Source organism: Camarhynchus parvulus, chromosome 2, assembly GCF_901933205.1.
Source record: "Camarhynchus parvulus chromosome 2, STF_HiC, whole genome shotgun sequence".
NCBI classification, from domain to species: Eukaryota; Metazoa; Chordata; class Aves; order Passeriformes; family Thraupidae; genus Camarhynchus; species Camarhynchus parvulus.
The window spans coordinates 129,803-149,074 of NC_044572.1; the positions used below are offsets into that span (position 1 = coordinate 129,803).

General features: G+C 62.1%; 2 protein-coding genes across 3 annotated transcripts in view; one reads left to right on the top strand and one right to left on the bottom strand.

Annotated features, from left to right (window-relative positions):
• The first annotated feature begins 845 nt into the window (after positions 1–845).
• GBX1 (gastrulation brain homeobox 1) lies at positions 846–7,501 on the top strand. Its single transcript, XM_030943178.1, has 2 exons — positions 846–1,329; positions 6,847–7,501. Exons 1-2 carry the CDS (start codon positions 870–872, stop codon positions 7,368–7,370), a joined length of 984 nt encoding a protein of 327 aa, XP_030799038.1. The 5' UTR covers positions 846–869; the 3' UTR covers positions 7,371–7,501.
• Positions 7,502–15,898: 8,397 nt separating this feature from the next.
• Positions 15,899–19,272, bottom strand: part of AGAP3 (ArfGAP with GTPase domain, ankyrin repeat and PH domain 3) — a 117,996-nt gene continuing 114,622 nt past the window's right edge. For both annotated transcript variants that reach the window (XM_030943302.1, XM_030943303.1), the window contains exons 14-18: positions 18,913–19,067; positions 18,384–18,474; positions 17,827–18,049; positions 16,533–16,788; positions 15,899–16,296 (exon numbers count right to left, since the gene is read on the bottom strand). In XM_030943302.1, coding sequence (XP_030799162.1) covers positions 16,087–16,296; positions 16,533–16,788; positions 17,827–18,049; positions 18,384–18,474; positions 18,913–19,067 — 935 coding nt within the window. In that variant the 3' untranslated portion in view covers positions 15,899–16,086. The remainder of the gene's footprint in view (positions 16,297–16,532; positions 16,789–17,826; positions 18,050–18,383; positions 18,475–18,912; positions 19,068–19,272) is intronic.

Consider the following 19,272-nt stretch of genomic DNA (forward strand, 5'->3'; position numbering starts at 1 on the left):
AGCGAGACCCCGCTCCGAGCTGACAGGGCTCCAGGGCCGAGAAAGGCGCACTCCCGACCCTGCCCCGTGGTTTCTCTCCCCGCTCCCTGTTCGGGCGGTCTGCGGGCACGGCACGGAACGGCACGGAACGGCACGGGGCTGCCGGTGCCTGGCCAGGGCCGGTCCGTCGGGGCGCTGGAGCCCGCCCATCGCTGCCGTCCCCGGCCCACTCCCCGCGGGCTCGGCCATCCGGAGCTGCGGGAGGTCCCGCTCGGGTCCGGTTGCGGGAGCCCCGGTGGTGCCGGTGGAGCGGAGCCGGTTCGCCCCGTCCGTGGGCCCAGGGCCGGGTCCGGAGAGGGCTGTGCGGAGAGCGCGGCCCCGTCCCGTCCCCACAAAAGCACCCTTGTCCGGGCCCCGTAACTGCTAATCATCAATCACCATTAATAACAGCTGATGAGGCGGGAGGGGGAGGTGCCTTCCCAGGGGCCGGCCGCGCCGGGGGAGCGGGGCGCCTTGCCCCGCCGGAGCGGGCGCTGAAGGAGGAACTCGACCGTGATGTGCAGAAGATGGATGAGAGCAGAGGGCGACACCCCCGCCCGCCTCCCCTCCCCTCCTCCCCCCCTCCCCTCGGCGGCCCGGCCCGGCCCCCCCGCGGCGGGGCGGGCGGGCGGCTCCGAGCGCGCCTCCACTCCGCCGCGCCGAGACAGCGAGCGGGCGGGTGGGCGGGCGGCAGCTCTCGCCGGGCGCCGGAGCCCACGGGAGCCGGAGGGCGCGGGCCGGGGCCGGGGCCGCGGCGGCGGGGCCCGGCGGCGGCGGGATCGCGGCGAGTTGGCGGCGGCCCGAGCTCGCCGGAAAGTTGGTGCCGGCTGAGCCGGAGGCGCCCGCTCGCCATGCAGAGACCCGGCGGCCAGGGGACCGCCTTCTCCATCGACTCGCTCATCGGGACGCCGCCGCCGCGCTCCGGGCACCTGCTCTACACCGGGTACCCCATGTTCATGCCGTACCGGCCGCTGGTGCTCCCGCAGGCGCTGTCCCACGCCCCGCTGCAGTCGGGGCTGCCGCCGCTGGCCCCGCTCGCTTCCTTCGCCGGCCGCCTCACCAACACCTTCTGCGCCAGCCTGGGCCAGGCCGTGCCCTCCATGGTGGCGCTCACCACTGCCCTGCCCAGTTTCTCCGAGCCCCCCGACGGCTTCTACCCACCGCAGGAGCTGCCCCCGCCGCGCGCCGCCCCCGACGCCGGCTGCCGGCGCGGCGCGGACGGGCTGGAGGCGGAGGAGCTGCCCCCGGGCCGCGACAAGGGCCCGCCCGAGCCGCCGCTGCACTTCCCGGACCCCTTCCCCGGCCTGGCAGGTAAGAGCGGCGCGGGACCGTCCTGCCCGGCGGGGAGCGGCCGCCCCGCCGAGCCCCCGCAGCCCCGGGGAGAGCTCCCCGCTCCCCTCCGGCGGCACCGGGGGCGGGCGGTCCTGCGGCCGGAGCTCGCCAGGACGGCGGCCGCGGAGCCGAGCGCTGGGACCGGGCGCGGCGGGCAGGATGGCGGGGCAGCCAGCGGGACCTGCCCTCCGCTGCGCTCCCAGCCCGGCTCGGAGCACCGAACCGACTCCCCTCCGACCCAGGCCCGGTCCGCAGCCTTCCCGGGTTGGAGTCAAACTTCGCCTGCCTCGGCCGGACCGCGGGGCAGGAGCGGCGGGAGAGCGGCCGGTCGTGGCCGGGCCAGCCGCACGGAGCTCTCCGAGGTCCTGGCACTCGGCCCGGGGCGAGCGAGGCGGAGGTGGCGGCGCGTCCCACGGCTCGCTCCGCAGCCCTCCCCGCCCGCACCGATCTTGGTCCTGGTCCCCGTCCCGGCCCCGTTCGGTGCGGCGGGGGCTGCGCTGTCCCCAGCCTGGTGCGGCGGCCCGGACCGGTGCCTCCCGGCGTCGCCGTGCTGCGACCACCGGCTTTCCAAAGTTTCCCCCGAGCCCGCCCCGCAGGGCCGAGGCGGAGCAGCCCCGCTCTCCTCCGTCCCGGCCGCCGGCTCGGCACCGGCTCGGCACCGGCCCGGCCCGACGGCCGGGCAGGCGGCAGCGCCCCTCCCGGCACCCCCGGTGCGGGCGGGAACGGCTCCCGTCGGGGCCCTCGCCTTTGTGCGCTGCGACCGCTCCCCGAGTGCGCCAGCACCAGCCTCGGAGACTTGTTGCTCCGTATTTCTCAGCCAGGTCCAGCACTCAGCTCTTCTCCCCGGGTCCTGCAGCACGGGATCCCTGCGGCAAGACACAGACGAGCCAGCTGCTGCTTCTCTGGTGCGGCCTCTCCTGAGCTGTCTCTCCTGGCCGCTCCTGGGATCCACCTTTGTCTCACAGGCTTCTTGGTGTGGTTGTGTGCTGAGAATCTCTGCTGCTTCTTGCAGTGCTTGGCTGTTTGTTCTCCATCCTCTCTTTAGTCTCTCCTGGGTAAGCCCAGGTGCCTTCCTTGCCCTGCCTTGTTCATCCCTCAGAAGAGCATTTCACTCATCAGGTACCCCTCAGACCTCTCACCCCAGGTAGGACAGTGGGGGCATTCTGCCTCCCCCTTCCTGTGTGGGTTACTGGGTGCTCCTCTGGCGCTCCTCATCCTCTGTGCTGAGCCAAAAGCCCAATGCAATCTGACTTTTTTTGTGAAAGTCTTCTTAGGGCAGCACTGCCCTGGCCAAAACCAGGTCTGTACGACCTCACCCTTCCCTCTGTGAGCAGATGAACTGCATTGTGCTTGATCTCCCTCTGTGGCTCCTCCATAACTGAGCCCAATATGTTCTCTCCTCCCAAGGGACTCAGATGAACTGTCCCAGGCCGTGGCCACTTCTGAATCCAAGAAATCCTACCTCTGAGACTTTTCCTGTTGCATCTGGACGATATGATGGAAGGAAAGGTGTCTTGCTCCAGCTGTTCATCCCCTGCTGCCTCGGAGCACTGGCTCTGCTATGGAGCCATGGGGGGTGCTTGTCCTTCTGCACGGGCATGTGCCCATGTGGACCCAGTTCTGTGGGCTGCTTTGCCCAGGTCCAAGAGGATTTGTCAGGCCAAATGTGCCTGCCTTCTCCTGTACCTACTGCTTCTCCTGGCTGTACCAGACAAAACTGGAGATGGACAGAGGAACCATCTCAGACGAAACTCAGGAGGGTTGTTGTGAGCTTTTTCCAGTACTAAGGAATAGAAAGATGATTCATGTCAACAGGAGTCATCAGAAACTATCTATAATGCATTTTGCTCTTGCATCCAGTCTGTGGCCCTGACCAAAAGCAGTTGTCCAGGGAAAAGCAAGAGAGCACAACCTGTTTAGCGGTCAGTTCTAAAATGATACTTCCCTCACATCCAACCATCTGCACATCAGGGACTTCCTGTGCCAAGTGTTGTTTCTGTATATTTAGTAAACTTCAACTATTTTTTTTTTCTGTGGCCTTATCTAATCTCCCCTGGAGTCCACCAGAAAGGAGGGATAACCTTGACATCAGCCACATCAAGATGGCAAGATGTTCCACAGATTTTTTTTACCTGTAGAAGCACCTTGTGAAGAATAAATGCTCCCTTTTGACAGTTTTGCTGACATTTAGCATCTTATACTCTGGAGTGACTGCTGCTGTCCCTAGGCTCTGTTAGTGTCTCCATCATGCAGGTGTCTGCGGACACAGGATCACTTGCATCCTGGATCAGCCAAAGGAATTAATGCACTATTTTAGGACTTCTCTCTGCATCCACTGGCTTTGAAACTTGCTTCCAGCAACTGCCACCCTTCTTGAGCAGGGAGAGGCACACAGGGAAACTGGTGGTGAGATGCAGCAAAGCTTGAAGTCTGGTTTATTTCCACAGCTGCCACAAAGGTATGACCCCTGGTGTAAGGGTACTTAACATCCCTAGCTCTCCACACCTCTTGTGAGAGCAGGTTTGTTCCTAAGCTGTTCAGATCTCCTCTGAGATTCAGGCAGAAGTCTGAGACTCTCTCCTGGTTCGGTGTAGTGACAGCACATTCAATCAGGGGCAGGGTGAAGTTTCTGTTGTTCCCCTTACCAACACAGGGCTCATCACAACACCCATTCCTGACCCTGCTCTTCCTGATGCTTCCCTGACAGCTTTGTCACCTGTGACACTCAAGTCTCTTCACCAAGCTTTCCACATCCATAAGCATAGAGTTACAGAATGGTTTAGGTTGGCAAGGACCTTTAAAGGCCACCAAACCCCCTGCCACGGGCTGGGACATCTTCAGCTACATCAGGTTGCTCAGAGCCCTGTCTGACCAGGCTTTGAGTGTTGCTGGGGATGTGCTATCCACCCCTTATCTGGGCAACCCAGTGTCAATAATTCTTTCTTATACCTCATTTAATCGACCCCTTGTTCTATCACAAGAGACTTTACAGTCTCCCTTTGTCTTTCTTATAAGCCCTCCTTAAGTACTGAAAGGTTGCAATAAGGTTTACCGGGAGCTTTCTCTTCTCCACACTGAACAACCCCAACTCTCTCAGCCTGGCCTCACAGCAGAGGTGCTCCAGCCCTCAGAACATTTTTGTGACCCCCTTTGGACTCTCTTCAATGTCTTTGACAAGATCAATGAACAGCTGTGACTCTGTAAAAAACAAACCAGTGGGTCAACCCTGTTCTTCATTTACTGCCTCTCGTTGATTTTTTCAATCATGATGCTTTGCTTCGTGACAGCTTCACTTCATGTTCAAGGGCCTTGAAAGTCTCAGTACACCCCACCCACGTGGGTGGGATCCCCTGCCTTCATTCCTTCCTTGCTGGTGACATAGTAGGTGACTAACAGACCAATAGACCAATTTTGTTTGTGAACACATCCAATTTAGATTATGTTATCAAGTAGTTCCAAGTTCCTTACTGCAAACCCAGCCCTTTTATAAGACACAAATGTGAGAGTGCTCCATTTAAAATTTGGAATCTGGTTCAGAAGAGAGTATTCAGAGATAGCACCTGTTTTGCAAACCATCATGTTGCTCAGTCTTCTTCTCCTGGGGCACAGCCTGGGCTGACAGGAGCAAGCTGCCCTACGAGCACTGTTTGCTGGTGTGGCTGCTGGGATGCCATCCTCCATCCCTGGGGAATTACAGTGCCAGGGCAGGACCCAAAGAGCCCTTGGGGAAAACACTGAATTCCTCATCAGAGCTCTCTTACCTTGTCAGGCCCCGTGCTCCACCAGGGAGAGGTGGTACACAGAAGCGACAGCTCTTCTTTTCTTCAGGAAAGTGCTGGCATGAGGTTGTGCAACGGCAGCCAGAGTGCTCCTTGCTGTCTGCTGCTGATCCTCAGCCCCACGAGCACAAAATCTCTGGGTCTTTACCCTCTATGCACATGGGAAATCTCTTCCCCTACCCCTGACCCTACACTCTGCAGCAGGATAGAGATGAAGGTGTTCTTTCCCACTATAGGAAACAGGAAGAGCAGGGAGAAGATTCCAGATCTCCTGGTCTCAGGAAGCCGCAGGCTTGCTGCAGGACTGACAAGGGCTGTGGGAGCTCCACAGTCACCAGGCTACCAGGAATGTCTTCTGGGCTCCAGTAGTCTCCTGCAGTTCTGTTTGTGTATTTAAACCCTGCACTGTCGGGCTTCTGAGGGCGTTCTGCCTTTCCCCCTGAGATGAGGTCCAGGGCCCTGGCTGCATGTGCCGCTACCTGGACACTGCTTAGAAGTTTGGAGAGCTGCCGCTTCTCCTTTTGCTTGTTGGATTGTATAGAGCAGCAGTGCTTCAGGACAACTCCTTCCTGCAGTGATTACTGCTCTTGGGTCAGACTTGAAGAATTTTCTGGTCTCTTCTAGTCTCAGCATGACAGAAAAGCTTTTTCCCCTGCTTGTGCATAGCTGTGGGTCCTCCCTTCATGATCCCTGTCTGTGGCTGAGAGCATCTTCTCACTTTGAGCCCTTCTACCCTGTGGAAGTGACTGTCTTCCAAACCTCTTTCCTCTGTCTCCCGCTGTGTCCTCCCTTGATCCATGGCTGTTTCATCCTTCAGGCAGCAGTTTGGGACACAAGACGCTTGCAAGGAAGAGATTCATACCCCAGTACCCTATCAGTATCCTCAGAGGCACCTTAACAGAGGTGTCTGCCATGATCCAAGCACTGCATTCTGCCTGATGGCCTGGGAAGAGGTGCTGTCTGTTGGGTGATGTTGACGAGTTCTGTCCTGCCCCTCTGCCCACTGCTGGGCATAGCTGAGCCCTGAGCATCGGTTGCCTCAGCACCTTGTTCCCTGTCTGCTGTGGTGCATCCTTGGATTAGGGAGGGAGAGCCAGAAGTGGGGCCCCCATGTCCTGTAGAGCCCTGCAGAGAGGTTTGCTTGGCTGGAGCTGGCTCTGGATGCTGTTTCCAGGACAGTTCTTCAGCTCTTGGCTGGCTACTTTCTAACAGCATCGATGGTCTGGTGCACTTGGAAGAGACAGGGAGGGCTGAGCTGAGAGACAAGGTACGGGCGTTCTATCCTATGCGGAGATCCAGACAAGCCCTGAAGTGTTGTGATGTTCTCTGCCAGACCGAGACCGTGGTGCTGCTGCGGCTGGGCCGGGGATGGGGCTGGGGATGGGGCAGCTGCTGCGGGGGTCAGAGCCCAGCGTGGCTCTGTCGGCGCTGCCCCTTGCAGCCGGGCGGGCTGCGGGGACAAGGGCGCTGGGCCCGCGGGGGGAGCGGCTGGCGCTGCCCGCAGCGGGACCCAGTGCGGGGCTGGGGCCGGGGCCGGGGCTGCGGGACGCGGTGGTGACGGGCTCCGAGGCAGCGGGAGGAGCGGCAGCCCCCGCCGGGGAGCGGGGAGAGCTTTCCCCGCGGCTGGGGGGTTCTGGGAGCGGAGGGGCACGGGCGGGATGCGGGGTGCGGGGTGCGGTGCGGGGTGCGGCGGGCACTGACGCTGTGTGCCCCGCAGACGGGAAGGCGTACAGCTCAGACGAGGAGAAGCTGGAGGTAAAGTCGGCGGCGACGCCGTGCAGCGAGCGGGAGGAGGAGAGCTCGGCGGGCGAGAGCGAGGAGGAGCCCTTCCTGGACGGGGCGGCCGCCGGCACCGCGCTGGGAGCCAAGGGCAAGGGCAAGGGCGGCCCCGCAGCCGAGCAGCCCCCGCCGGGCTCCGGGGCCGGGAAGAGCCGCCGGCGCCGCACGGCCTTCACCAGCGAGCAGCTGCTGGAGCTGGAGAAGGAGTTCCACTGCAAGAAGTACCTGAGCCTGACGGAGCGCTCGCAGATCGCACACGCCCTGAAGCTGAGCGAGGTGCAGGTGAAGATCTGGTTCCAGAACCGCCGCGCCAAGTGGAAACGCATCAAGGCTGGCAATGTCAGCAACCGCTCCGGAGAGCCCGTCCGCAACCCCAAGATCGTGGTGCCCATCCCGGTGCACGTCAATCGCTTCGCCGTGCGCAGCCAGCACCAGCAGATCGAGCAGGGCGCCCGGCCCTGAGCCCGGCCGCGCTCCCGGACCCTGGGGCGGGCGGCGGCGGCGCTCCCCTCCTGTGTACATGTCCCTTATTTATTCCGTGTAAACTCTGTACATACGGCAGCGTGTCCTTCTGTCCGTGCCATGGGGAGTGCGGCCGCCTGGCCCTCGGGCCCTGGCCGCCCGCTGGGCCGGGCTGAGCCGGGCCGGGCCGGGCCCTCGCTGCCGCTGGCGCCCGCCCGTGTATAGCTGTGATTTCAATAAATTATTTTCTATGGAGCATGATCACGTTCTTCCTCGCTGCAGGAACGGGGATCCCGCGGCCCCGGCCCGGGGCGGACAGAAGAGGAGAACGGGGAAGGGAGAGGGATAGGGACAGGGACACGAGCACGGGCAGTGGCAGCGGCGCCGAGAGGCGGCCGCGGAGGTCGGGGCGGCAGGCGGGCGGGGAGAAGGGGAGGCGCCGGGGCTCAGCCGCCCCTCGGGCGGTGCCGATACCGGGGCCCGCGGAGCCGGGGCTGTGCGAGCTGCAGCCGGGGCCGTGCGGGCTCATTGCACCTGCTGCTGTGCCGGTGCCGAGATGCGGGAGGGAGAAGAGGATGGGGCGGGCCGGGAGGCGCCCGGAGCATCCCCATGTCGGCCCTCCCGCCGGCGGAGCCGGGGCCAGGGCCGGCTCGGGAGCGCCTCCGCAGCTCATCCCGGAGCGCGGAATGTGCGTGCTGCTGCAGGCTCCCAGCGCGGCTGCGGCCCCTGCCCTGGCCCGGCTCCCTGCGCTGATGCCCTGGGGCAGGGGCAACAACAAAAGAGGCTCGCACATCCAGGCCAGCCATTCTCTGCTCTTGAGAGCTGTTGCAGGAGATGCTGCTTCCGCAGCCAGCCAGCTCAGATACTGAGCCCAGCCCCAGAAGCGCATGAGGACCCAGCTTTGCACAGGGCACAGCTGCATGCCCAGTCCAGAGCACAAGGGCCGTGGGGCTCCCTGGGTGTCCAGCCTGGGAAAACTCTGCTCTGGTGTGACAAACATCGGTGAGTCCATGGAGCAGGGCAGCTCCCATGCCTGTGCTGTGGTAGCAACACCCATTGCAATGTCACCAGAGGTTCCTGGGGAGGAGGAGGGCTCTCTCCAAGGTTTGGCTGGGGCACCAATTGCTCACAGGTTTGATAGGGAGTTTGGGTCACAAACGGTCCAGCCAGCTGCTGTCCCCTTCCCTGGGAGACACAGCTTGGGAGAGCAGGAACTCTCCCTGACAGCCAGAGTTGACTCCACTTTCCCCTGATGCCGCACATGCTGGGCCATGTCTGTGCTGCCTGGGGAGCAGTGCTCCCTCTGCATATCCCTTCCCTCTTTGGCAGGTGCATTCTGTTCACCTGGAGCGTGGGGTCCATGCTCAGCCTGCAGAGCTGAGTCCTGCAGTGCCCTGGAGCTCTGGAGCCTCGGGGTGGCTGTCCCTGCCCCTTGGCTGTTGGCTCCCGTTGGCTTGTGTGGCCAAGAGACACAGGCACAGCTCAGATCAGAGCAATCATTTGGACAAAGCTGTGCTTCTACTTGTCCTTGGTGGGTGGCTCTTTCCTCAGAAATATTTGCTGCAGGTTCCAAGAGGGTTCTGTGGGATCCTTTCAGGATTTGGTTTCTCAGCACAGCTGGCTTCCACTACAGGACACCAGCCTCCGTCCCTGCACCACTGACCTGGAAACAAGAAAGTTTCCTCAGGAAATGCCTGGCCTGGTGCTGCTCACAGCACCCCCAGCACGGATTTGCCCTGTCCAGGTAGCAGCACCTGCTGGCATTCCTTGTGGATCAGGGGAGGAAATGTCCTTTGGCAGAGCCCCCAGCGCCCTGCTCTCAGGAAATCTGTCAGCTCCCTTTCCATCAGGCTGGGCTGGAGCTGCACCCCTGCTCCATCCTCAGTGGGGGCTGGTCTGAGACAGGGACTGAGCTCAGCTGTGCTCTGTGCCTGCAAAGGGGACACGGCAGCTTGCAGCCATGGCTCTGGCACAGGAACTGGTACTCACCTCTGTGTGGGAGGGCAGGGGCCGGGTAAAGCCATTCTGCAGCTGCACACAGGGCTCTGCCACTACAAATGTGTCCACGTGAGGGGTCTGTGCCACACAGTGCGTGCTAACCACAACACTCCAGAAAGTGTCCACAGCTCCAGGGTTGGGCCAGTGACATTAAAAGAAGTAAAATTTTATTTTAAGGTCCAAGAACTCCCTTATTCCCACCAGGCATTTCTAACTGACGCTGGCTTGATATGTCCTGCCCCAGTGGCAGCACTGGTTTATTGTGTCTTTAACCCACATCCCCCACTATAGAGGCCACTGCCCACCCAAAATCCGTGTGCAGAGCACTCCACTCCACTGCATGCTCATCCATGGGCTGCTGCTGACATGGGTCCAACATCTACAGGTTTTAGCTGCATGGAAGGTTTTGTTGTTGTGGTTGTTGTTGCTGTATTAGACCAATCCCAGAGCCCATACACACTGCAGACCTACAAACAGCCATGCTGAAATCCCCACAAATGCTGCAGAGGTGCAGCTCTGTGTAGAGCTGCTGGAGGTGGCAGACTCATGCTGTCACCAGCGCTGCTGGAGAGCTGCAGAGCAGCAGAGTGTTCCTGGCACCGAGCAGAGCAGAGCAGAGCTCCCTGTGAACCCTGAGCACTGTGACGGCTCTGATGCCTCCTGCACACGGAGAGCAAAGCACTGCACAGTGAGCACGGTCCACAGCGCTGCTCACATTGCACAGTGAGCGCGGTGCAGGGCACTGCCCACACTGCCCACACTGCACAGTGCACAGCACTGCCCACGCTGCCCACACTGCACAGTGAGCGTGGCACAGGGCACTGCCCACACTGCCCACACTGCCCACACTGCACAGTGAGCGCGGTGCAGGGCACTGCCCACACTGCCCACACTGCCCACACTGCACAGTGCACAGCACTGCCCACGCTGCCCACACTGCACAGTGAGCGCGGTGCAGGGCACTGCCCACACTGCCCACACTGCCCACACTGCACAGTGCACAGCACTGCCCACGCTGCCCACACTGCACAGTGAGCATGGCACAGGGCACTGCCCACACTGCCCACACTGCCCACACTGCACAGTGAGCGCGGTGCAGGGCACTGCCCACACTGCCCACACTGCCCACACTGCACAGCGCACAGCACTGCCCACACTGCACAGTGAGCATGGCACAGGGCACTGCCCACACTGCTCGAAGCAGCTGTGGCCCCTCCTGAGATGGGAGAGCTGTGGGGGCCCCTATGAGCTGGAGCTCTGGGCGCTGGGTCAGACTGGGGTTGGTGGGAGAAGGAGGGCCTTATGAGGAATGAGAAACTGGCCACAATGAGAAACTGGGCAGTAAAGACAGAGCCAGGGCAGCTGAGCCGTGAGCCTGGCTGGGGCCTTGGGAGGTCTCTGTTCCAACAGCTGATTGAAGCTTGCCCCATTCAAGATGCTGAAGAATTTGCCCATCTGACCAGTATCTCCAAGCGTGGGCAGTCCCTCCTCTTCGGGCCCTGTACCAGTGCCCAACCACCTCCCTAGTATGTTTTTTCACTTGCATCTATTTCGAATTTCCCATTCACCAGCTTCTGGCTGTTAGCCTGTGTCCTGGAGTGGGAGCTGCTGGGGAAGGAATCTCCACACAAGCACTGGTACCCATGTATGTGCACGGGTACACACATGTGTGTGCACACACAGAGTGAAAGGTAGATACAGGTGCAGACACACACAGAGATAAATACATAGAGTGTGCTTATACATGGACGTGCACTGGTTTATATGAATATGTTTATGTGTATATATATATATATACATGCATGCATAAAACAAGGCTTTTGTTGCCCTAAGGCAGGCATTTTCAGCATTTACAAGGGAATTCTCCCTATCCAAACCTGTCCACTTGTTTACCTGTATGGTGGTTCTTGAAGAACTGGGAAAGGAGCAGGGATTGCATCCCACAGAGTGTTAATTCACTCAGCACAACAAAGCTGGTTCTCAGCATTCCCTGGCAAGGGGCTTGTATGAAGATGTGATGGCCCACAACACAATATGGTGCTGGTACTATTCATTAGCCAGCGGCTCCAGGACTAGCTCAAGGTGCAGGAGAGAAACAATGGGCAAGAGAGAAACAATGTCCCAGTGGCTGGCACCTGGGAAAGGTTGTGACCCTCCCTGACTCCTCTGCAGCCTGTGCCAGCTTGTCCAGGGTCCCCATCAGCCAGGCTCCTCAGGGCTTTGTGACTCCCTGTGCTGTGGAAGTCTGCACCCACCTGCAGGCCTGACTCCCATGGATGGGCACAGGTCAGGTGTGGTAGTGGAGTGTGGGGCACTGCACCTGAGTGAGCACAGCCTGAGGGGGCTGGGACACTGTCACACATGTGCCTTTTCCCCAGAGGCAAGGTTGGCTGGGCACATGAAGGCAGGATCTCTGCCCTGGCCACCTCTGCATGTGCTCAGCACCAGCCCAGCAGCCTCAGGGTGCATGGTGCTGCCCCATGCCCACCTGTGCCCACCTGCAGATTCCCAGGAAGCTGTGCCTGCTCACCAGGGGCTGCAGGAAGTCCCGTGGGGCTTTGATTGTAAGTTGTGCCCGGTGGGGTTTTTCCTGGGTGTGCCCAGGCTCTCTGGGAAGCGCTGCAAACCTGTGGTACAGCTGGTTTCCAGCCAGGGGCTGCATACCCTGGATTTTACTCATGGCACAGGGCTGCACCCATGGCTCCTGTCCTGTGGCACCCACCTCCCTGCCCTGGCTCCAGCCTCAGCTCCATGATGGGAGTGCTGCTGCTGCTGGGCCACATAACTCAGAGACAGCCCCGCTGCTGCTGCCCTGGCACGGTCCTCTGGTGTACAGCAGAGCAGAGGGCTGGCCCGTGCCCTCCCTGGCATCAGCCTGAACACAGACACCTGACTCTTGCCCCAAAATACAGACACAGTGGCCCTGAGCACAGACACACAGCTCTTGCCCCTAGCATGAACACAGACACAGCTCTTGCCCCTGAACACAGACACAGCTCCTGCCCCTAACATGAACACAGCTCCTGCCCCAGAGCACAGACACAGCTCCTAAACACGCCCCTAAACATGGACACACATCTCTTCCCCTGAACACGGACATGGAGCTCCTGCCTCATGCAGCCTGTCCTGGCCGAGGGCCACCTGAAGCCACATTGGTCACCTTGGCCCCCCGATGTGCCCCAACACTGGAGTAACGCTGGGCTGGGTCTGGCCCACTCTTGGCTCCTCAGGACAGTGTCAGAGCCTGCAGGGACCTGGTGGCATCCCTGCCCCAGGTGTCAGCAGAAGGGCATCACCAGGATCGCCAGCACCTGTTTGCAGTCTGGGCAGCAGCAGGCACAGGGTCTGTCCCCACGGGGCTGTGTGCCCACAGCAGTGCCACTGCCAGCAGAGCCTGGCCAGGGCTCCGGGTGCCCTGAGCAGCCTGCACCCCACGGGCACTGCGTGGGCCGTGGGGCTGCTGGGGCTGTGTGGGCCCAGGCCCTGGACATTGATGATCTCTGTGGTCCCTTCCAGTTCAGGGTGTTGCAGGATTCTGGTTCCAGAGCTGTCCCCGCACGGCTCCTGGTGGCATGGCCATGGCTCACAGCCCCAGCTCCAGCCCCAGTGCCATAGCAGAGTGTGGGGCAGGTGAGGGGGCCCCTGGGGTCAGAGCTGGGTCCAGAATGGCACCCGGGGGCTCTGGGGTCAGAGCTGGGTCCAGAATGGCACCCGGGGGCTCCTGGGGTCAGAGCTGGGTCCAGAATGGCACCCGGGGGCTCCTGGGGTCAGAGCTGGGTCCGGGCTGGCACCCAGGAGCTCCTGGGGTCAGAGCTGGGTCTGGGCTGGCACCCAGAAGCTCCTGGGGTCAGAGCTGGGTCCAGAATGGCACCCGGGAGCTCCTGGGGTCAGAGCTGGGTCCAGAATGGCACCCGGGGGCTCTGGGGTCAGAGCTGGGTCTGGGCTGGCACACGGGGGCTCTGGGGTCAGAGCTGGGTCCAGACTGGCATCCGGGGGCTCTGGGGTCAGAGCTGGGTCCGGGCACCCGGGGCTCCTGGGCAGAGCTGGCAGCGGCCCCGGAGCTCCTGGGGTCAGAGCTGGGTCCCGGGGGACTGGGCAGGGCTGGGATGGGAAGGGAGGCGCCAGGGCTGGGTAGGGCGGGATCCCGCGCGGGAGATGATGTATGGGCAGATGTATCAGATCGCACAAGATAAACAAGCAGTGAATTTCATCAGGGCCCATCATGGCTTTAATTTGGCTGCCTAATGAGTCAGATCCAGCCGCGCAGATAAAAGTTGTCAGAGCCGCAGCCCTAATGAATTTCTTGCCACTTGTAATCAAGGCAGCTTGTCTGAGGGGGATGATTAATGGGCCCCAGAGGAGCTGCCGTCCCTCGGCTTCCATTCCCGTTAATGCAGTCGCCAGGAAATTAACCAAACCCAGCACTGGGCTGGGGCCAGGGCCGGTGTGGGGGCACCCACGGGCACCACGAGGGGATGGCAGTGAAGGGTGACACGGGGGCAGGGGCCGGACTGGAACTGGGACCAGGACCAGGATGAGGACCATGTCCACATGGGCACACACAGCCAGAACATCAAGGAGTGGAGGGGCTGGGGCCGCCGCCTGCAGCCTCCAGCAAGGCAGCCCTCTGCCACGGGAGAGGCACAGGAGGAGGCAGCAGGGCTGTGGCAGGGACATCGGAGGGTACCTGTGGCAGCTGGGGGTGTCCTGGCACCTCCCTTCCTGCAGCACTGCCGCACAGGCTTGGGGTCCAAGGGCTGTGCCCGCTCCCAGTGCAGCAGAGCCTGGACCCAGCACAGCACAGAGACACTCCAGGCATACCTGGAGCCCCAGAGTGCTGTTTGTGGTGTGGCCTGGGTGCAGCCAGCCCGGAACTGCCAGCACTGGGGCCCTGCTCTGCGTCTGCCTGTGCCTGGGACTCGATGATCCTGCAGCCTGCACTCCTGGCTTGCTGTGGCACCCCATCACTCCCTGCCTTCCCCCGGCCCAGCTCCACATTGCTGTCCTGGGCACAGGGACCAGCTGGCCCAGGTCCCTGCCCTGTATGTCCACTCTCCAGCACAGCCCTGTGCTGTGCCCATCTCCCATCCCCCAGAGCTGGGCATTCCTCTGGGGCCATGTTCTGGCATTGTCCCTCAGTGCCCCAGGCTGGCACATCTGCCCTCCAACCTCAGCACTCTGCCGTGTCCCAGGAGCCTGCTCTGGTACAGGACTGTTGTTAGCAGAGCCCGAGCCCGAGGAGAAGAGGCTGAATGTTGGTCAGTGTGGGCTGGAGAGTCACCAGAGCCAGCTGCAAACCAGGGCTGCATGGAGGCCCGAAAGGCAGCACACTGAGACACTGGCCTGGCAGGAGGTGGGTTGCTTTATTGGCCTTTATCTCCTTGGTTGCAGATAACACACACAGGGCAACTTATGGAAAAGAAACCGTATATACAGAGTGTCCATATAAATATTTCCAATGTACATTTTATACACAAGTGACAGAGACATTCCATAGCAGTGTCCAAAGCCTTGAAGTTCCAGCATTCAGCTAGAGGCTTGACCCCAATGCAAAGAGAGATGCTCCTCTACTCTCCTCTTGCTCAGCTGGAGACCAGCCCCACCTGGGCAGCAGCGGGAGCCAGCGGGAGGCTCTGATGGAGACACTGTGTATGGCTTGGAGCTTGAACCTGGAAGGACAGTGACTCTACAGACAGACAGAGAGCTGGGGATCCCGAGGTGACCATCCTCTTCCCCTCCTAGGAAAGCAGGGAGGCTGGGGAGGCCTTTGTCCAGGGGCAGTGCTGGGGAGGTGCCACCCTTGCATCAGCACACGGGGAGCAGTCTGTGTGCGTGCAGCCCTCCTGCACTGGCCAGAAGCAGAGGAGCACGGGGGTGCAATGCAGAAACACGCACCTCCTGCTGCCCCCCACCTCAGCACTGCACTGGGGGGGTGGCAAGGCCAACACGGAGGGAGAGCAGGAGGGAAGTGACCACACTGACCTCCCTGAGGGAGCAGGCACAGCCATCAGCCTCCCTGGTGCTGCTGTGCAGGGGAGGCCACACAGCTGAGCTGCCGCCAGCCCCTGCTTTATCTACAGATGTGTGGGGGGAGCAGGAGACACTGCCTCCCCATGCACGTACCGGTCACGAGAGCGGGGAGCACTGGAGCCACCCCAGGGATTGTGCAGGAGCCCTCACAAGCTGCCAGCACGGGCTCTGCACAGCGGCACGGCCAGAGGTGGCTGGAACCAGCGCAGAGGAGCAGGACCTGGCTCCCAGCCTCCTCCTGCCTGGAGCGGGGTTCTGCTGGGGGAGGCACCGTGGGGCTCTCAGAGCTGCTCCTGCAGCCCTGCTCCGCAGCAGGACTGGAGGGCAGCTGTGCACGGGCAGAGGCTGTGCTGGGGCCACTGCTGAGCTCCACGGGCATGGTGAGCAGAGGGCTGTGCCAGGCTAGCCCGTGCCGGGGCTGGCACTGAGCTCCACAGGCACAGTAAGCAGAGGGCTGTGCTGGGCTAGCCCATGCTGGGGCGGTCTGATTGGGATGAGCAGAGGGCTGTGCCGGGCTAGCCCGTGCCGGGCTGGCACTGAGCTCCACAGGCACAGTAAGCAGAGGGCTGTGCCGGGCTAGCCCATGCTGAGCTCCACGGGCATGGTGAGCAGAGGGCTGTGCCGGGCTAGCCCGTGCCAGGGCCGGTGCTGAGCTCCACAGGCATGGTGATCAGAGGGCTGTGCCGGGTTAGCCCATGCTGGGGCTGAGCTCCACGGGTGCGGCGTTGTTGTTGGCGTTGGCGTTGCGGCGTGGCAGGCTGGGGGTCAGCGTGGCGGCGCTGTCGCTGGGACAGCCGTGCTGCAGCAGGATGTCGATGCACTCCTGGCTGCCTGCCCGCCGGGCGTAGGCCAGCGGGGTCAGGCCCCGAGCGTCCCGGCTCTTCACATCCACTCCGTACTGCATGGGAGACAAACAGCTGGTCAGTGCTACCTGGGAACCATGTGCCCAGGGGCACGGCAGCGGGCAGAGAGTGGGAGGGTGGGCACGGACAGGGGGCCAAGGGGGTGGGCAGGTCAGTGAAGTGGGCATGTGGGAGAGCCCACGGAAGCAGGATGGATAAAGGTAGCAGGGAGGTGGGGAAGCACTGGGATAGCACCAGAAGCACTGCGGTGGAGGTGTGTGCTCTGTCTTACCCAGATGAGCAGCTGTGTGAAGACCACATTGGCCATTGCGCAAGAGAGATGCAGCGCTGTGCGCCCATCTCCGTCTCCGTAGGTCTCGTTCACTTCCTCCTTGGTGCCATGGGCCAGGAGTGTCACCACCAGCCGCAGGTCATCCTCCACCACGGCCCGCAGCAGCTGCTGCCCCAGTGGGATGTCAGACTGGGGCAGTGGGGCCAGAAAGAGCTTCTGCTCATACTTAGCCCGGATCCAGCGCTCCTTCTCCTCCCTGCCAGACAGGACATTGTCACAGTCACAGTTGAGACAATTTCCCTGGGCCCCATGCACAAAAGGACACGAGTATCAGCACTGCCACGTGAACATACTCAAGTAAGCAGTGAACATCTGTCACACTCAGGTATGTGCTGCACAGCCCTGCCGTGCCCCTGTGCCCACAGCTGCCACCGAGGTTCTGTCATCCCACTCTGGACACCTTCCTGACACCCGCTCCACTCACTGCCCCTCCTTCAGCTCCCTACGGACACGGTGTGCTTACAGCCATGCCTGCACAGCAGCAGCAGTGTCCTGCAGCCAGCTCCCGCAGCTGTCCCTGTGCAGCTCCGGCTGCAGCCCCTCACCCCGGTGCTGTGGGCCCGTGCGGGGCAGCTCGGGGACCGTCCCTGCCCCAGGCCTGTGCGCGGGCCACGGCCAGCGGCAGGAAAAGGCCAGCGCTGCACACGCCAGCCCAGTGCCACGGGAGGCACCTTATCGCTGCCGCCGTCCCGGCTGGTGCAGACAAAGGCTGTGTCCGCGTCCGTCCCGCCGGGGCGGCGGATCGATGCGCGCCGTGCCCCGCTATCTCCTGCCATTCTCTCCATCTGCGGCGGGCGGGCGGCCGTCAATGGCGCGGCGCGCATGCGCGCTGCCGGCGGGCCTGACCCGCGCCCCGGCGCTGATAAGCGCAGAATGGGCTCTTGTCGGCCTGAGTGACAGGAGAGCGGCGGCGATCGGCACAGACAAGGGCTGAAAGGGACAGGCCCTGGGGACCCGCACCACGCCGCCAAGCCATCTCTCTTAACCCCTTCGGCTTCGCAGCCAGCCTCAGCTCTCGGAGACACCGCACGGCTGCGGCTGCCGCGGAGCCCCAGTGCCCCGCCAGGGTGGCAGGAGAGGGTGGCCAGTGCCTCATGGGCAGGCAGGAGCCCCACACTGGGGCATCCTGAGGAATCCTGCCTGCCCCAATGGCTGCTCCCAACCCCTGCACGTGCCACCCAGCCCTCCTGTGCGGTTCCCAAGAAGCATCTCTGGGGTTCACCACCTCCCTTACCGACTGCTCTCAGGAGTGGGCTTGGGGTAGCCCTCCACCATTCCCTCCCAGACAGCGTTTGCGAGGGCGTTGCCGATGGCCGTCATGACCATAAGAAGCTCGCTAGGCCAGTCATCCAGGTCCAGGGAGCGCACACGGGACAGGTGGGTGCCCAGGTTGCGGTGGATCCCGGAGCACTCGATGCACATGAGAGCACCCAGGTTCAGGCTGGCCCAGTCCGGATCTGAGGGCAGCAGGATCAGCGGGGGAGAGTTAATAACCTGCCCAGACTCACCAGCCCGACTCCTGCGGCTCAGACTCATATCTGCAGGCACCTGCCCAGCAGAGCCCTTCCAGCTCAGTGTCCCTGGAGAGGCCAGGCCCTCAGGCTGGCCCCGGAGGGGTTACGGGGTGGCACTGGGGGCTGTACCCACCCGAGGAGCAGGTCCACTGCAGGACAGGGCAGGACAGACACATAGGGCAGGTGTCTCTGGGCTCAGAGAGGGGGTGCCTGGGTGCCTGGAGCCCCCTCCCCTCCCCTCCTGGGTGAGCCCCCCGCCCAGGGTGCCATCTCTTACTGGGTGCGTCGCAGTCCACGCAGAAGCTGTTCCCGCGCGCCGTGCGGACGGCCTGCATGGCCTGCGCGTCGCCCTGGCTGCCCAGCCGAGCCTGCAAAGAACCCCACAAGGCCCTTCACTGCAGGCCAGCCCCCCTACCTGCACCCTGCACCCCTCCTGCCATGCCACACCACGCTCCACCACGCTGGCCAGCATGGGGGCTCTGAAAACAGGGGCTGGAGTGCCAGAGGAGCAGGGGACAGCGGGTCAAAGTGAGGAGAAAGGGCAGAAATGTCCAGGGAGGGAATGAACCATGAAGGATCCAGCCACATGAGGTGCAGAGTACTCTGCGGGGCCAGAGCCAGGTGGGGAAGAGATGACAAGAAACCCAAGGGAACTGCACAGTCCCAGGGACAGGACTGAACTCCCACTGGAAGGAGAGGGATCCCACAGGATTCAGTGTGGACAGACAGGCAAGCATGGGACATGGAGGAATGTAGCAAAGCAGATGCCAGAGAAGATAGAACAGAAGTTGGCCAAGACCTCTTACCTTGTTTTTGCTGCTCTCACAGCCCTGCAGGCTGGCCAGGATCTGGCTCTCAATGGCCTGCACCCAGAGCTCCCGCTCCTCTGACGTTGAGGCTTCAAAGAGCCACGTCTGGCCCGTCAGTGACACAATAATGAACTCAAATGGCTCATCTGGTTCTGGAAGAGAAAGGTGTGCCTAACGTGGGACTGGGAAGGAGACGTCTGCCATGGGACAGATCCTGCCATCTGCACATGGCAGGGTTGAGGCAGCAGCAGAGCCCAGCAGGCTGGGACAGGCAAGTCCCTGTCTCCTCCTGCAGAGTCTTCTCCTGCAGAGAAGAATGAGAGCTCTGTGCCAGTCCTGCCTCCTCCCTCCCTCTGC